Source organism: Podarcis muralis, chromosome 8 (genome assembly GCF_964188315.1).
Source record: "Podarcis muralis chromosome 8, rPodMur119.hap1.1, whole genome shotgun sequence".
In the NCBI taxonomy this organism is placed as follows: domain Eukaryota; kingdom Metazoa; phylum Chordata; class Lepidosauria; order Squamata; family Lacertidae; genus Podarcis; species Podarcis muralis.
In genome coordinates this window covers 87002705-87018474 of record NC_135662.1, presented here as the reverse complement: position 1 = coordinate 87018474, position 15770 = coordinate 87002705, and the positions used below count along the sequence as shown (strand labels likewise).

The 15770-nt window shown below is 41.1% G+C and overlaps 1 protein-coding gene across 8 annotated transcripts in view; it reads left to right on the top strand.

Annotated features, from left to right (window-relative positions):
• Window positions 1–15770, top strand: part of LOC114601139 (protocadherin alpha-C2-like) — a 188717-nt gene that overhangs the window by 79939 nt on the left and 93008 nt on the right. Inside the window, exon 1 of one of the 8 annotated variants that reach the window (XM_028738215.2) lies at window positions 6666–9309. The exons of the other annotated variants lie outside the window; for them this stretch is intronic. Coding sequence (XP_028594048.2) covers window positions 6940–9309 — 2370 coding nt within the window. The 5' untranslated portion in view covers window positions 6666–6939. Of the gene's footprint in view, window positions 1–6665; window positions 9310–15770 lie in introns of those variants that run through there. 8 annotated transcript variants of the gene reach the window in all.

The following is a 15770-nucleotide window of genomic DNA, read 5'->3' as shown; positions in this document are numbered from 1 at the left end:
AGACAAGAATTTTTATGAAATACAAGTTGAGGCTAAAGACATGGGGAATCCGCCATTATCAGGGCACTGCAAAGTTTTGATTGAGGTTCTAGATGTAAATGATAACGCACCTGAAATTTCAGTGATGTCTCTGCTGGTACCCGTTCCAGAGGACTCCCCTCTGGGAATGGTGGTGGCCCTGATAAGCATATCAGACAGGGATATTGATGCCAATGGACAAGTGAGCACTTCCTTATGGCCACATGGAACCCCCTTCAAGCTACTTTCCACCTTCAAGAATTACCATTCACTGTTGCTAGCTCAGCCCCTGGATAGGGAACAAGAGGCTGAGTATAGGCTGGTAGTGACTGCCCAGGATCAAGGGACTCCATCACTGTCAGCCAGCAGCACCTTGGTGGTGCCCATCAGTGATGTGAATGACAATGCACCTGCTTTTGCTCAGCCCTCCTACACGGTCTTTGTGAAGGAGAACAACCCACCAGGTGCTCACATCTTTACAGTGTCTGCCTCAGACCCAGATGTGGCTGAGAACAGCCTGATCAGCTACTGGCTGGACGAGAAGCTCTGGCCTCTGTCGAGCTACATCTCGGTGCATTCAGAGAGTGGGAAGCTCTATGCTCTTCAGCCCTTGGACTATGAGGAGGTGAAGCTGCTGGAGTTCCAAGTGAGGGCCAAGGATGCTGGGCTGCCCTCCCTGTGTGGTAATGTGACGGTGCAAGTCTTTGTGGTGGATGAGAATGATAACACACCTGTAGTGTATGGGACAGAAGTGATTCCCATCTCTTTGACTGTTCCTGTGACTGCTGGACAGGTGGTGGGCAAGATCCATGCCATGGATGCTGACTCAGGCTACAATGCATGGCTGCGCTATGAGATGCACGAGGCAATCAGCAGCCCTTGGCGAGTGGGATTATACAGCGGGGAGATCAGCGCCGCACGTTCCCTGGATGACGCAGAGGGCAGCTACAGCCAAAGGCTTCTCGTTCTAGTGAAGGACCATGGCAAGCCAGCTTTGTCATCCACAGCTACTTTGAGTGTGTCCATGGTGATGAATTCCCAGGCTGTCCATGGCGACGCTCACCTTTCAAGGAAGGGAGGCAGTCCAAAGCCACTGATGGAAAATGCCAATGTTTACTTGATCATTGCTATCTGCTCAGTGTCCAGTTTGTTCCTGCTGGCGATCATAGTATACATGGCACTGCGATGCCGTTGCCAGGCCAAGGAGGCCGTGGTGTACGGTCCTGGGACAGCCACACTAGTCTGCGCCAGTGAAGTTGGCAGTTGGTCATATTCAAATCGTCACAGCCATCTTCTGGCGGGCATGGGTGGGGAGGCTGGTGCCAAGAGTGACCTCATGGTCTTCAGCCCCAGCATTCCGGCCTGTGTGGAAAATGGGCAAGTGGGAGTTGTGAAGGAACCAGTTCCAAATTCATCTGAGCAGGTGAGTTATGAAAATAGATACTATTATCAATGAAAAAACTACTATGAAAAACCTATTCTGTTTTGGCATGTGTGACATGGTTGGGTATTTGATTTTTTAATAATTAAAAGCATTACTTTGATTCACACTTATGATTTTTGGTAGACTTTAATGAGAATGTTGCAGGGGTAAAGGTAGTGTTATTCTTATTTTATAGGCAAATGCCATTGGCCTCATTCCACTTATACCTGTGAAGGTGATCTTTTGGATGTAAAAACAGCCAGTGTTTTTGCTGTTGTTGGAAGCAAGAATATGTGCCAGCATACCCCTGAAACATGCTTCTCTTTCTGTTCAGAGTATTTGGACAACCGCTGCATGACTGTGTTTAATATTGGTTATTTGGCTTTTGAATTAAAATAAGGAACAGTGTCGCAAATTAGTTGTGGCCAAGTATCAAGCATTATCAATGCATCCTAACCATTCCTCAAACCTACACAGGAATGATGGACCAGTTTAGATGATCCACCTTCAGAAAGAGGAGGCTCTGAATGGTTTCTATTTCACTTTTGGTGACTTTCCTCATGACATGGCAAGCGGTTCTGTCAAATCCCTGGTCAGTTTGTGCCATATCCCACTAACTAAAGTCCATTTAGGTCCTTCATTTTTCTGGAGTTCATTTTGGACCTTACTCTGTGGTAGATATAGTAACAAAGAAATTATTTTCCCATCACCATGCACATCTGTGTCCAGCACATCTGTTTATGTGGTGAGAGAGCTGCTTCATGTGGGTTTTCAGACAGATCTTATGACGCCTCAGCAACCTCTGGCAATATTTTTGCTAAGCACCTCAAGGATAAAATTGCTCATGTTTGTACTGATATGGCTGTGGTGTTGAGTTTAGTAAATTACCCGTTGTTCTATGGTCTTGCTGATATTGTGTAGATGTGTTTCATTTATTATAGTCTAAGGATGCTGAAAGGTTGCTTGGAGTTTTAATTTAGTCATTTAGTGTATATTTATATTGACCACCCATTAGCACAGTTTTTGGGGTGGCTCACAAAGGTATAGTGATAAAATGTACACAAGCATGCATGCAACAGCAACAAAAATAGTGTGACTCGACAATTTTTGCCCTTTCTCACGTAATATTTTCTCATCAAGATATGATGGGTACACTCCAAGAAATCGTGAATGTGTCACTGAAAGAGGAAGCCTAGGAGTAGCCACTGGGTACATCATTTGGGTTTCTACACAATGTGCTTCAGATGTTGGTGAGGCAGAAAAAAGCCCTCTCTTGATGATCTTAACATTTGTGCAAGCTCATATGGAAGAATATAATGTTTCAGATAACCAGGTCCACCTCCAAAATCTGAGCATTCAGATTCAGGACTGAATCCTAGAGTGTAACCAAACTGCAAAGCTGAGTCTTCAAGCAAAGTACAACCACATCCAAGGCAGGTTGAACCCCATTTCTCCAGCTTGCCTTTCTATTGGCCAGGAGCTTGTCTGGCTGAACTACAGTTTGTGCACCATCTTTCAGTCCATTACTAAAATCAGACACTAATTCCGAAGGCAGTTTCCTTGGATTTAAATGGAAAAAAGAAATAGAGTTGGATGGCATCACCATATTGGTGATAATGAACCCCCAAACTCCTGGACACCTGACCCAGCAGTTTCATGAAATGTGAGAAACAATGTGGAATTTTGACAGACACACTATAGGCCATTGGCCAAAGCCTTAAACAGGAGTCCTCCAGCACCAAGTTCTGAAACCTTCCCTCTAAGAAGAAACAGAACTACTGTAAAACAATGCCTTACAGTCTCATCACAGCCAGGCAGTCCTGAAGGATACCATGGTCAATAGTGCCTAAGCTGCAAAGGGATCCAGCAGAACCAACAGGAATGGATTTTCTCATTTGATTGCAGAAATAATTTTGAATATAGTTTTTCAAACACACGCAGAACTGGACCATTTAAGGAAACAACAGAGACTACACGCCAAATTCACTTACCTGGGAATAAGTCCAATCAAACTACATAGGGATTACTTCTGGGTAGCCATGTAAAGGACTGCACTATTAGAGGCCCATAATCTCTCTCTAGTTTATACTCCTGTCTATATATTTTTGTGAATATACCCTCGCTGAATAAAATCTTCCAGTTTCCTTAAGCCACCTTTAACCAACTTCTTTGCCACTGATAATAAAGTAAATGTAAAAGTATACATGAATTTATATTTGGTGTATGTGAAGTAAAAAAGGAATCACTTTGGAATATACCTAATTAAAATACAGTCACAACCACATTTAAAAGAAAAAGCTCAATATAAATGCCTGATTGAGATCAGGAAGAAAGTATAGTAACTTACAATAACTTACAAATATATGACAACTTACAATTTAATAAAAAGCACCTACCACTGGGTGTTGTTGTTGTTGTTGTTGTTGTTGTTGTTGTTGTTGTTGTTGTTATATCCCACCTTTTCCCCTGACAGGGACTCAGGGTGACTGACAAGAGTGTTAGAAGGCAAATCCATTTACAGTTGTGTGGTGTAGTGGTTAAGAGCGGTAGTCATGTAATCTGGGGAACCGGGTTCGCGTCTCTGCTCCTCCACCTGCAGCTGCTGGGTGACCTTGGGCCAGTCACACTTCTCTGAAGTCTCTCAGCCCCAGTCACCTCACAGACTGTTTGTTGTGGGGGAGGAAGGGAAAGGAGATTGCTAGCCGCTTTGAGACTCCTTACAGGGAGTGAAAGGCGGGATATCAAATCCAAACTCCTCCTCCTCCTCCTCTTCTTCTTCTTCTTCTTCTTCTTCTTCTTCTTCTTCTTCTTCTTCTTCTTCTTCTTCTTCTTCTTCATTTTCTATTACAGCATCACACCAAAACTAAAACAGCCTCATAAAATAAAAAGAGGATGTCTATAGCTCTTGGCTAAAATTTTATCTTGCATTAAAACCACTCTTCTCGGCTAAATTAACATTCCTTGCAGTGTAATCCTAAACATGTTTATTCGATAGCAATAACAGAAAGTTCCACCATGTTGGATGGGGCGTGCTCCCAGGAAATGTGCATAGGACTATACCCTTAATTGATTCATCTTCCAATGAAAACATCTGTGCCCATTCTCACCAGTTAAATCAGTGAGATCTGGGCTGGATGTCTGAGCCTCTGAGGTGGCAGATAAGAGGGGTGTGCATGGCCTCCATGATACACCAAGTATGTATATTGGCATTTTTGAAAATTCTGGTCTGTTTTTGAGTCGTGCTCTGTTCTCTCTGATTCAATCTGTAATTTGGGTTGGAGCCGCTCTGTATAAAACAAGCCTCTCTGTTCCACCTTCACTATAACAGAAAATCTAAAAATGGCTACAACTTTCCTTTTTTTGGCCAAGGTGGATGAAATTTACAGGCGCAGGAGCACCCCCCCCCAATGGATCAAGCCCGCCAAATTGCAGAATAGTTCCAGGGGCTGTTTGGTGTAGAAGTAAAAGGGATTCAGTTTCCTCCATAATCCCATAGACGTGTGTGCGCGCGCAGGTGTTTGCCTCTTGCTCTTTCTTACCTTAAAATAATTAAGAGGTGACTGACTGCTGTGAATTCTTGCATGCGTTCTTTTAAAACCTTGCAGCTTTACACATGCTTTTCCAATGCTTGTTTGTGTTCTCTGATAGGCCTTATAATGTGAGGCTGTCTCCAACAGGGCCCTCAATGTTCTGAAGAACTCTGGAGATTTCTTTGCTAAAACCAAGCAACATGGGATTTCCTCCCCGCCAACATAACTTTTTAAAAAATCCCCCACTGCTGTGCTGTAACAAAAGAAAAAGGAAATCCCTGAGCTCTTTATTGATCTGTAGGCAACAATTTCAGACCCTCCAAGTGTCCCTTTGTTGCAGGGACAGTCCGGGATTTACAGCAGTCATCCTGGTTTCTGATTTGATCCCGGAATTGATCCTGGAATGTCCTGCTTTTCCTTAGGGTGCCCTTATTTTCATTGGAGAAATGTTGGTGAGTATAAACTTTTCTGGGACAAGTGGCATATAAATATTTTAAAATAGTAATAAATAAAAAAATAAGAGAGGTCAGCAGCAAGGCAGTCACCTGTAGGTGCTGCAGTAGTGGCTTGGGAGTAAAAGCAGATATGGCTAGTTTCAAATGAAACATGGTATATATTACCATTTTTAATATTTTTATATTAAAAAACAGGCAATTATTTTATTGTTTATTTTAATTCAACACATGACCGAGGCCTAGAGCCTCCATCAACTGTCAGCCATCTTATCAATAACGCAAACATCAGGTAGGGGTAGTTCTTCTTGCCCTGCTACAATTATTAACTAGTTACTTCCCCAGTACTGTTGTATTCTTTTTTTTTTTAGTGCATAAGTGCAGGAGGATGCAAAGAACGGCTCAATAATATCCTTAAAAACTATTGTCCTATTGAATCTAGGATAGTGGGATTTGTATTTCTTTTTTATGATTATTTTTTTAAAGGGAAGGAACACTAATTTTCCAGTCAGTCAATGTGGTGTAGTGGTTAGAAAGTTAAGGGCACTGGGAATTGTAGCTTGGGGGTGGAAACTACAGTTTTTTGAATTCTTTGGGGGAAGTCACATGCTTTAAATGTATGTTGTGTACGTAGCCTTTGTCTAGAAATTTCGGTATTAGTGTTTTGGCTCTCAATGACCTTACCTGGCAAGATGGAATAGGCTGGGTTGCAAATTATGGGCTGTGTCCCTAGTTTGAGGTTCTAAAATAATTTTGAGTTGGACCCAGTAGGGTTTTTCCAATGTTCTCTGGCTAATTTTTTCATGTGTCAGCTCTCTGCCTGTCACACACTGTGCCTTTGTTGTGTAGAGTGATTGGGCAAAGAGCGAAGGCCACTGGTTATGGTGGTCCCAGAAATAATGCCTATTTGATCTCTTGTGAAGGAATGCAGTTGACTCAGTATCTCAGACCTCTAGAGTGTAAACTTCTCAACAGTTTGGTATGCCTTGTGATAGCAGCATAAAAGTCTTCTAGTGTAAGTAGTTGAAAACGTAACCCGTGGAAGTCACAATACTCTGACTGAGCTCTATTTTGGATAATTGAAATCAACATGTACCCTACCTAATTGTTTGATTCCACTACGATTATTCAAAAGTATTACAACTATATACCAAAAAACACACACATTAACTTTGCAAGGAAAAACATCAGAAAATAATAGCAACGAACTACACACATATTTCAGAAGGTAATTATGAAATTAATCTAAGAATTGAGGAAAATTTAAAATAAAATACCTGTGAGGCATTTATACCAATTGTCACAAGATGTCGCTACCCACTGAAAATCAAAATACTCTTTTCAGGCAGAGATCAAAGCCCCTCCCAGCAATTCGGAAAGAACAAGAGACTGCAAGAAGCTCAGGGTGATGGCATGGAGACTGCAGCATAACAATTGCCTGTTTCCCACCATTTTATGCTGACGCTGGACAGTGGATTAATTTTTTTCCAAAGCAGGGATAAAACCTACCGTTACAATGCCTTTGAACCAATGCCCCCTGGTGAAGAGCTGGCTGCTGCAGCTGATTCTGATCCACAGAGTCTGGTTGATGGGAAGTGGCCAGCTCCATTACTCTGTCCTGGAAGAATCCCAGCATGGCACCTTCGTGGGCCGCATTGCCCAGGATCTGGGGCTGCAGGTGGAGGAGCTTATGCCTCGCATGTTCCGGATGATATCCCAAGGCCATGAGGACTACTTAGAGGTAAATGTCCAAAATGGAATTTTATTTGTTAATTCCCGGATAGATCGAGAGGAGATGTGCGCCAAGATCCTTGTATGCATGATTCACCTGGAGGTGATCCTGGATAAACCCTTGAGAGTCTTTCATGTGGAAGTAGAGATCAAGGATATCAATGACAATGCTCCTATATTCCCAGCTGCTGGGCAAAACCTGAATGTTCCTGAATCTAGACTTCCAGGTTCATCCTTCCCACTAGAGGGAGCTTCTGATGACGATATTGGTTCAAACTCTCATCTCAGCTACAAACTCAGTCCCAATGAGTATTTCACCTTGGATGTTCAAAACAATGAGAAGCATGGTGAGTCTTTAGTTCTTGTGTTAAAGAAACCTCTTGATCGAGAATTAACTCACGTATACAATTTATTGCTTACGGCCACTGATGGAGGAAAACCAGAGCAAACTGGAACAGCTCAGTTGCTAATCAGTGTGCTGGATACGAATGATAATGCACCAGTTTTTAATCAGTCTGTGTATCAAGTTAAAGTTTTTGAAAATGCAAAAATAGGAACGTTAATAATCTGTCTCAATGCAACAGATATTGATGAAGGAATTAACAAAGACATTATATATTCAATTCGAAGTGTTAACCCACAGAATTTAGGTGCACTGATTAGTTTAGATTCAAGCAATGGACAAATCACATTAAATGGAGAACTGGATTTTGAAAGCATTAAGTTAGGTGAAATTGGGGTAGAGGCAACAGACAAAGGGACCCCACCAATGAAAGGACATTGCAAAGTCCTGATTGAGGTCTTGGATGTGAATGACAATGCTCCTGAGATATCAGTCTCATCACTGTCAGTGCCAGTGCCAGAGGACTCCCCACTAGGGACAGTGGTGGCCTTGCTCAGCATTTCTGACAGAGATGTTGGTGCCAATGGGCAAGTAAGCTGCTCCTTGTGGCCACCTGGGCTCCCCTTCAAGCTGATGTCCAACTTCAAGAATTATTACTCACTGGTGATAGCTCAGCCTCTGGATCGGGAGAAAGTAGCTGAATATAGACTGTTGGTGATGGCACAAGATCAAGGGGAGCCATTGCTGTCAACCAGCAGCAGTCTGGTTGTGCCCATCAGTGATGTAAATGACAATGCACCTACATTTGCACAACCCTCCTACATGGTCTTTGTGAAGGAGAACAACCCACCGGGTGCTCACATCTTCACTGTGTCTGCTTCAGACCTAGATGTGGCTGAGAATGCTCTGGTTAGCTACTGGATCGATGACAAGCTTTGGCCCCTGACAAGCTACATCTCGGTGCACTCAGAGAGTGGGAAGGTCTATGCCTTGCAACCCTTGGACTATGAGGAGGTGAAGCTGCTGGAGTTCCAAGTGAGGGCCAAGGATGCTGGGCTGCCCTCCCTGTGTGGTAATGTGACTATTCAGGTCTTTGTGGTGGATGAGAATGATAATGCACCAGCAGTGTCTGAGCCAGAGGAGGCACCCATCTTGCTGGCAGTCCCACTAGAAGCTGGACATGTAGTGGGAAAGATCCGTGCCTTGGATGCTGACTCAGGCTACAATGCATGGCTGCGCTATGAATTGCATGATGCGAAAAGTGGTCCTTGGCGCGTTGGGTTATACAGTGGTGAGATCAGTGCAACCCAAGCCCTGGATGAGACAGAAGGTGGCAGCAGCCAGAATCTGCTGATAGTAGTGAAGGATCATGGCAAACCAGTGTTGTCAACCACAGTCACATTCAGTGTATCACTGATATCAAGTGCTCAGGCTCTTCACACTGATACCCGGCTTCCCATGTTGGGAGTGAACTCAGGATCCTTGGCGGACAATTCCAATGTCTACCTGATCATTGCCATCTGCTCAGTTTCCACATTGTTTCTGCTGGCAATCATTGTGTATATGGCTCTGCGATGCCAGTGTCAACCCAAGGAGCCCGTGATGTACGGCCCTGGCACAGCCACATTGGTTTGTGCCAGCGAAGTGGGCAGCTGGTCCTATTCAAATCGCCACAGCCACATCCTGGCAGCTCCAGCTGGGGAGGCTGGTGCCAAGAATGACCTCATGGTTTTTACCCCCAACATACCTATCTTTTCAGAGAATGGGGAACTGCAGAATGGAAAGGAGCTGGTCTCAAATATATCTGGGCAGGTGAGATGTAAAGAGAGTTTGCTTTCTTTAATTTTTCTGATGTGTTATCATGTGGAGTCACTAGCAACATAAAAAGTGAATTTTTCCATTGAAATTTTCTTAGAGAATGAGATTCCTGATGGCACACAAAGCGTGTCTTTTGGCGGTTATTATGATTAATTTTAGACAATTTTGCATTTACTTCGTACAACTCTGTTTTAAAATGAAATTTGCAATACTTGTTTATGGTGTCACTTAGATAATGTGGGACTTTTTTGTTTTGCTGAAATGGGAAATTATATGCCGGGCTTAATTATTAAATTTATTAATTCATCTCTCGATTCATTATTTTTCATAGCTGATAGATGGCTGAGCTCATTCTTCTGTCATTAACTGCAACCACCTAATAAGGCACCTAAGAATTTTTTTATCCATTTCTGTGCATTTTTGTTCTGTTGATTTCAAGGCAAATGCTGCTCAAAGCTTTGTAGACTTCAAAGCTTTACTTCAGATATTACCACTCTGTTTTAATGTCCACCTTTAATGTCCTTTGTAGCTGTCATAGCCAAGGGAGAACTGCTGTTCGCGGAATGAATGACTTATTGTGAATGAACACACATCCACTGACAAGCTTAAGTCTATATTAATTCATAATTTAGTGTCATTCTAAGACATGGTTTGTTATATTTGGGGTGTATTTTAAGAAAGGATTAAAATAAGGCAAGATATGGGGAGTGGAGAAGAAGGTGCTTAACTCTTTCCCCCTCCAGTCGCTTTTTCTGTTCCCCACTGTTGCTTTCTCTCTTGCAGAATTCCAAATGTACGTTTGCAATGGCAAATGCTTTTGGGACTCCATTCAGAGGGGAACATTTGGCAGGGAAAGCAACTTGGAGTGGAGAAGTGATAGATGGGGGGAAGCATGCCTTCCCCATTCTGTTTCTTTGCTCAGAATTACCCCCTTAGAGATAACATCCATTAATAGGGTTAAAATACAGGCACACCTCCTTTTATTGTGTTTCACAGATATTGCTCTTTATGAGGATATGGGTGCATCTGCAGGCAGCCTGGCTGCTTCCAGGGGAAGGAAGCCAACCCCCCAGCCACTGCCCCTCTTCTGGCCTTGGGAGTAGAGCTGTCTAGGGCTGGAGCTGGGTTTCCCCCCTCTTGCCCCTGCAGTTAGGGAGGCCTGGCTTAATAGATGACAATATACTGTAAACATAACTTCAATATGCACTGGGAAACAAACAAAAAAAGTGTGTCTTGCTTTATTGTGATATTTGCTTTATTGTGGTGCTCTGGAACCAAACCTACAATATCTTTGAGGTATGCCTGTACCTTTGTTTGATTTGTATCACAAAAAATATTTTACATTTTTTAAAAAATGTAACATGTAGTTAGGATCTTAGAATGAATTTGTATGGACAACTCTGAAAGAATATTCTTTCTTTCTTTGGCGATCATTCGTAGCCGAGTAAGATTGTCTTACCGCCACTGGAGAAATTGAAAGACTTGTCTTTTGGTTCCCATTCAGGTTTTTTGTGTGTGACCAAGATTATATACCATCCCTAAGGTACTCAACTGACACTTCTCAGCTGCTAGTAAATTACTAGCTTTCATCCATCTGGCCAGTTTCTGTTGGCTCACCAGCAATGGCTATTCCTTGACAGAGATAGCCTTGACACAGAAATCCATGCTCTGACAACCACCTGCTTGGATTATTGTAATACTTGGTGTGGTGTTACTCTTGAAGATGGAAGTTTCAGCTAGTATGGAATGCAGTTGCCAGGTTGTTAAGTGGGTCAGCCAGCTGTTCCTGAAGGCTGCCAATGGACTTCCTGGCTGAAATCAAAGTGTTAGTGGTGATTTATGAAGCCCTAAATTACTTGCAGCCTAAGTACTTGAAAGAATGTCTCTCCCTATATTGCCTTGCCTGGATACTAAGTTCTTCTGGAGAGGCCCTTCTCAGTGTCCTGTTGCCAGGAGTTGAATACCATGTGGCAATACCAGAGAGAGCCTATTCAACGGTAGCATCACATCCACTCTTAGGAATGGCAGCTTCTGCCTCAGTTTTAACTTTGATGTCAACTTGAAGCATGGTTCTTTACTCAAGCATTTGAGATTCATTAAGTTGTTCAGTTGAGATTGCAGGAGATTCCATTATTGTGATTTTACCATTGATAGTATTTATTGATTTTAACTGCTCTCTAATGATTACAGATTTGCTATTTTAAATACAGTTTTATTGTATCCCACCCTGCAATCCATTGTGATGAAGGGTAGGCTATAGTATTAAAATAAATTAATTGTGCTTTATTTCCATAACACAAATTGGGATGCAACAACCTCTTAGGCATTTGTGAGCCTCTCTGAAGAAATACCAGCAGTTGTTAAACTACAACAAAAAGCGGGGGGAAATGCTTGATAAAAGGTAAAAGGGAATATGCCCCAGAGCAAAGACACACAGATAGGGGGAGCTGTTTGATTTATGATTTGCTAACTGAATATTAAAAATAAATAAAAAAGCCACTACTGTTGATTTGCACGTATACTTTGGGGACTGAAGGAGGGGGGTCTTCTGTAGGGCCTCTCTAAAGGTGTTGGAAGGTTGACTATAATGTGCTTGTAGAATTTTTTGCTTCAGTTGCTAAAATACCTTGGTTGGCCTTGGGTGCTAGCTCTCTATATTAGGATGTAAGGTGCCATTTGCTGGTCCACCTTAGGCAGCCAAACATTTTGGGCCAGCCCTGGGTGAAATAATGATGCCAAACTGTGGGTTGGGCCAATATGAACTGTCAGTTATTGATCATAATGATACAGCCAGGAAACAGGGAATTGGTTGAAAGCAGCTGATATCTAATTCGATATTGAGTGAACCATTAGTACACAGTTTGTGGTACTAATTTTGAAATACAAGGGCTTTCTGAAAAATTATCTGTATGATATAACTGTCTGCTCCTTAAAGGCTATCCTGTTTCACCGAAGGGAGAAGCACAAAAATTCCTGTAGACATGTGCTAGTGAACCTATGGAAGAAGGGTGTTGCTTGTTGCTCTTAATGATAAATAAGTTGGCATCCTCAGTGGGCTTGTTGAGAGAAATTATCTATAACCGGACAAAATGTGTTACCTCTTAACTGCTAAGACTTCTAAGACTTATTAGATCAAACCAAGTCAAGTATATAAAACTGCTTCATTGCTTGGGTGTATTTCCGTCCTTTTTGTTTTCCCCTTTGATTATCACTAGATTTCAATAGCTGAACTGGACTGGAGTATATTTATAATTTGGGCAGGCTCAGTGGCAAATTGTTCATACTTTTCTGCTAGGTTCCTGTGTACAATTTTTGCAGCTTGATTTTGCCTTCACAAATCATCCAAATTTGCCAGGGCATTGTATCTTATCTATAATCTGTGTTTAGAAAATCTATGATTTCTGACATTTCCACCTTTCTGTCATTTCTCCCCTAATAATATACTTTGAAATATACTGATAATACATTTTAAAATATTCTGATAATATACTTTAAAACATTTGTGTATTGCATCGGATAAGAAACTCTTTCATTTCAGCTTCCAACCAGTGGCCTCCTTTCAGTGACTAGATACTTGGGCACCTGATATCTTTTTAAAGGCTTTCTGGGTATTTTCATAACGCCTTTGATTTCCAGCTAGAAGAGAACTGTTACTATATTACTGTACTCTTGTTAGGAAAAAGAACATAGATTAGATGCTTTGAAAGATCTCTTGCAAACGTCTTCCCCATTGATTTTGGTATATACACTATCTTAGCCAAACAAGGTGGATGGGGTGGTACTAAGTGGCCAATAGCCTTCTTAGCAGCTGATCTAGTTTATTATGGTCAACATCAGATCATTTGATTATACCCACACTATAGAGTGTGTTTGGACAGTCATATGTTGATGGTGTTTGTCCAGTTCTGTCTTTTTTTTTTTTTTTTTTTTGCTATACTTTGTAAGCAAAATATGCATCTGACTATTGTGCGCAATTCCTAAAAGTTGGCTCCAGTAACGAATGTGTTTTCAGTGCCATTCATAGGGTTGGTTCATATATAATGCCAACCCATATTTTATTTTATTTTATTTTTTGCAAATCATAAGTTAAACTCCAAATTATTAGTTTTGTCTGAGGTGTAAAAAACAAACTGATCTTCCCTGACAATCCCTGAATGCTGTTGGAAACTTTATACTGTGAGGGTGGAATAACACCCTGAATCATACTTTGTTAAACCATATGTAATAAGACACTAATTTGCACAAACTTTAGAAACTAGTTCAGAAACTTCAGCTAGTCCATAATGCCGCTATATGGCTGTTAACCAGGGTCAGTTATTGGCAGCACCTGACCCTAGTGATAGAACAACTTTACTGGCTGCCAGTATATTTCTGGGCATAATTCAAAAGGCTAGTTGTGCCCTTTAAAGCCCTGATTGGCATGGAGCCAGGTTGTCTGAAGGACCACCTTCTCCTATATGAAGCTTTCCAGGTTTAAATATTTTGAGAAGAGGCCCTTCTCTACATTCTACCAACATCTGCGGTATGTTTGGCATTGGAAATGAGAAAGGACACCTCCATGCCTATGCCTAGTCTTCAGAAGCGAGGCCTGTTTAGCTACCTCTCTGTTGACCTGTCAGCAAGCAGAGACCTTGTTTGGCTGCTCAGGCAATTTGTTTTTCTGCTAATGCTGTTTATAATTTAGTTTCTATCTGCTCTTGGTTTTATTTGCTTATTTTTATATTTCTTTATAGCGTGTCTATGTTTGTACATGCACAGACAGAAAATGAGAAGGATGGTATTTGTTTGTTAATATAAGCAACCACCTGCAATTAAGGAAAGGGAATTCAGGATGCAAGGTAGCATCGCATAAGAAGTATATGGTATGAATTTAATTGCATTTGTGCTGTCAAATGTATTGTTACATATCTCACATCAAACTTCAGCCCTTGATTAGCAGAGCATTGATTTCATGATCGATTGAGGAACTGCAGAGATAATTGCAATAAAGTAAATGCAGTAAAAAATAAATAAAAATGAATTGTGTTCTAATTGCCATTCAGTAGCTCCAAAGGATGAATAGTTCCACTGTGATGTCTACGCATTGGATCTGTACATGGCTTATCTGATCTTCTGGGTAATAGGATGCATCACAAACGACATCCCTCTGAATTCACTCTACCCTTATAGGTTTATCTGATCTTCTATGCATCCAAATTTGTCTGCCTTGGAATCCATCTCCCCACCCCTCAAAACAAAGTCTTGAGGTTCCAATTTGTCATGACATTGGAGTGGCATTCGTAATCTACTATTCTTTCAAACTGGATGTCTACACTTTGTAAAGACTGTTGCAAATGCTTAGTTTGCTCTTGTTGCAGGTCTTATTGTATTTTGCCGTTGTTTTCCACTATGCAAATAATATGTGCAAGTGATTGAAATTACTTTCTGTTTTATTATGTAATTATGTACATGATTGCATCAACCCTCATTTTAGTCAATGCAAAGCGTAAGTGCTTATTAACCAGCCCTGAAATTTCATGCAGTGTCCTCTGCCTACCTTTAGAACAGACTCATAGATGGTCCACTGACACAAATTTTTAACTAGGTGTATAGGCAGGACTGCCAAAATCACTTAGGACCTACACCTACATACTGATTTATACTTTAAAATTATTGCAGCATCTTAAAAACTAACACATTTATTGTAGCATAAACCTTAATGGGCTATAGTCCATTTCATCAGGTGCTTCATCAAAAGCTTTTGCCGTAATAAATATGTTAATCTTTAAGGTGTCGTAAGAATATGTATTTGTTTTGCTGCTACAGATTAACATGTAAGCCCCTCTATAAGGACTCCTCTGGTGCAACAGGAGGAAGTAGTGACAGGTAGCCATTAAAATAACATCCCAGTCAACTATTTTTTAAAAAGCAATTTTATTGAGTTTTACAATTTTATATTCAATCAATCAACATAATGTAACATTTGTCATAAAAAAGAAAAGAAATCTCCCCTCCCCGTGACTTCCTCCAACTTCCCTTTCTGGTTCTTTAAATATTTACTATTTCTGCTTAATTGTTATCTTATTTTTATATTCTTATACCTTAATCCTCTTAACTTCTTATTGTTTTTTTACTGAATTTTCTTTCATGATTATATCCTACAATTGATTTCATTCCATCTTATCCTTTTTTAACGTTTGATCTTATTTTCTTACTTGTAAGTGTTTAATCAAACCCTGCTAGTGAGTCCATTTCTTTACGATATTTCTGTAAATACAACATAAAAGCTTCCCAGTCTTTTTTAAAGTCTTCGTTATCATTGTTTCCGATTCTTCTCATAAGTTTTGCCAAGCTTAATCCACAAATTTGACTTGCCATTCTTCTTTCATTGGAGTCTGGTTGTCCTTCCATTTCTGGGCTAGGAGAATCTGAGCCGCCGTTGTAGCATATATAAACAACTTTTTCTGGTTTTTTTG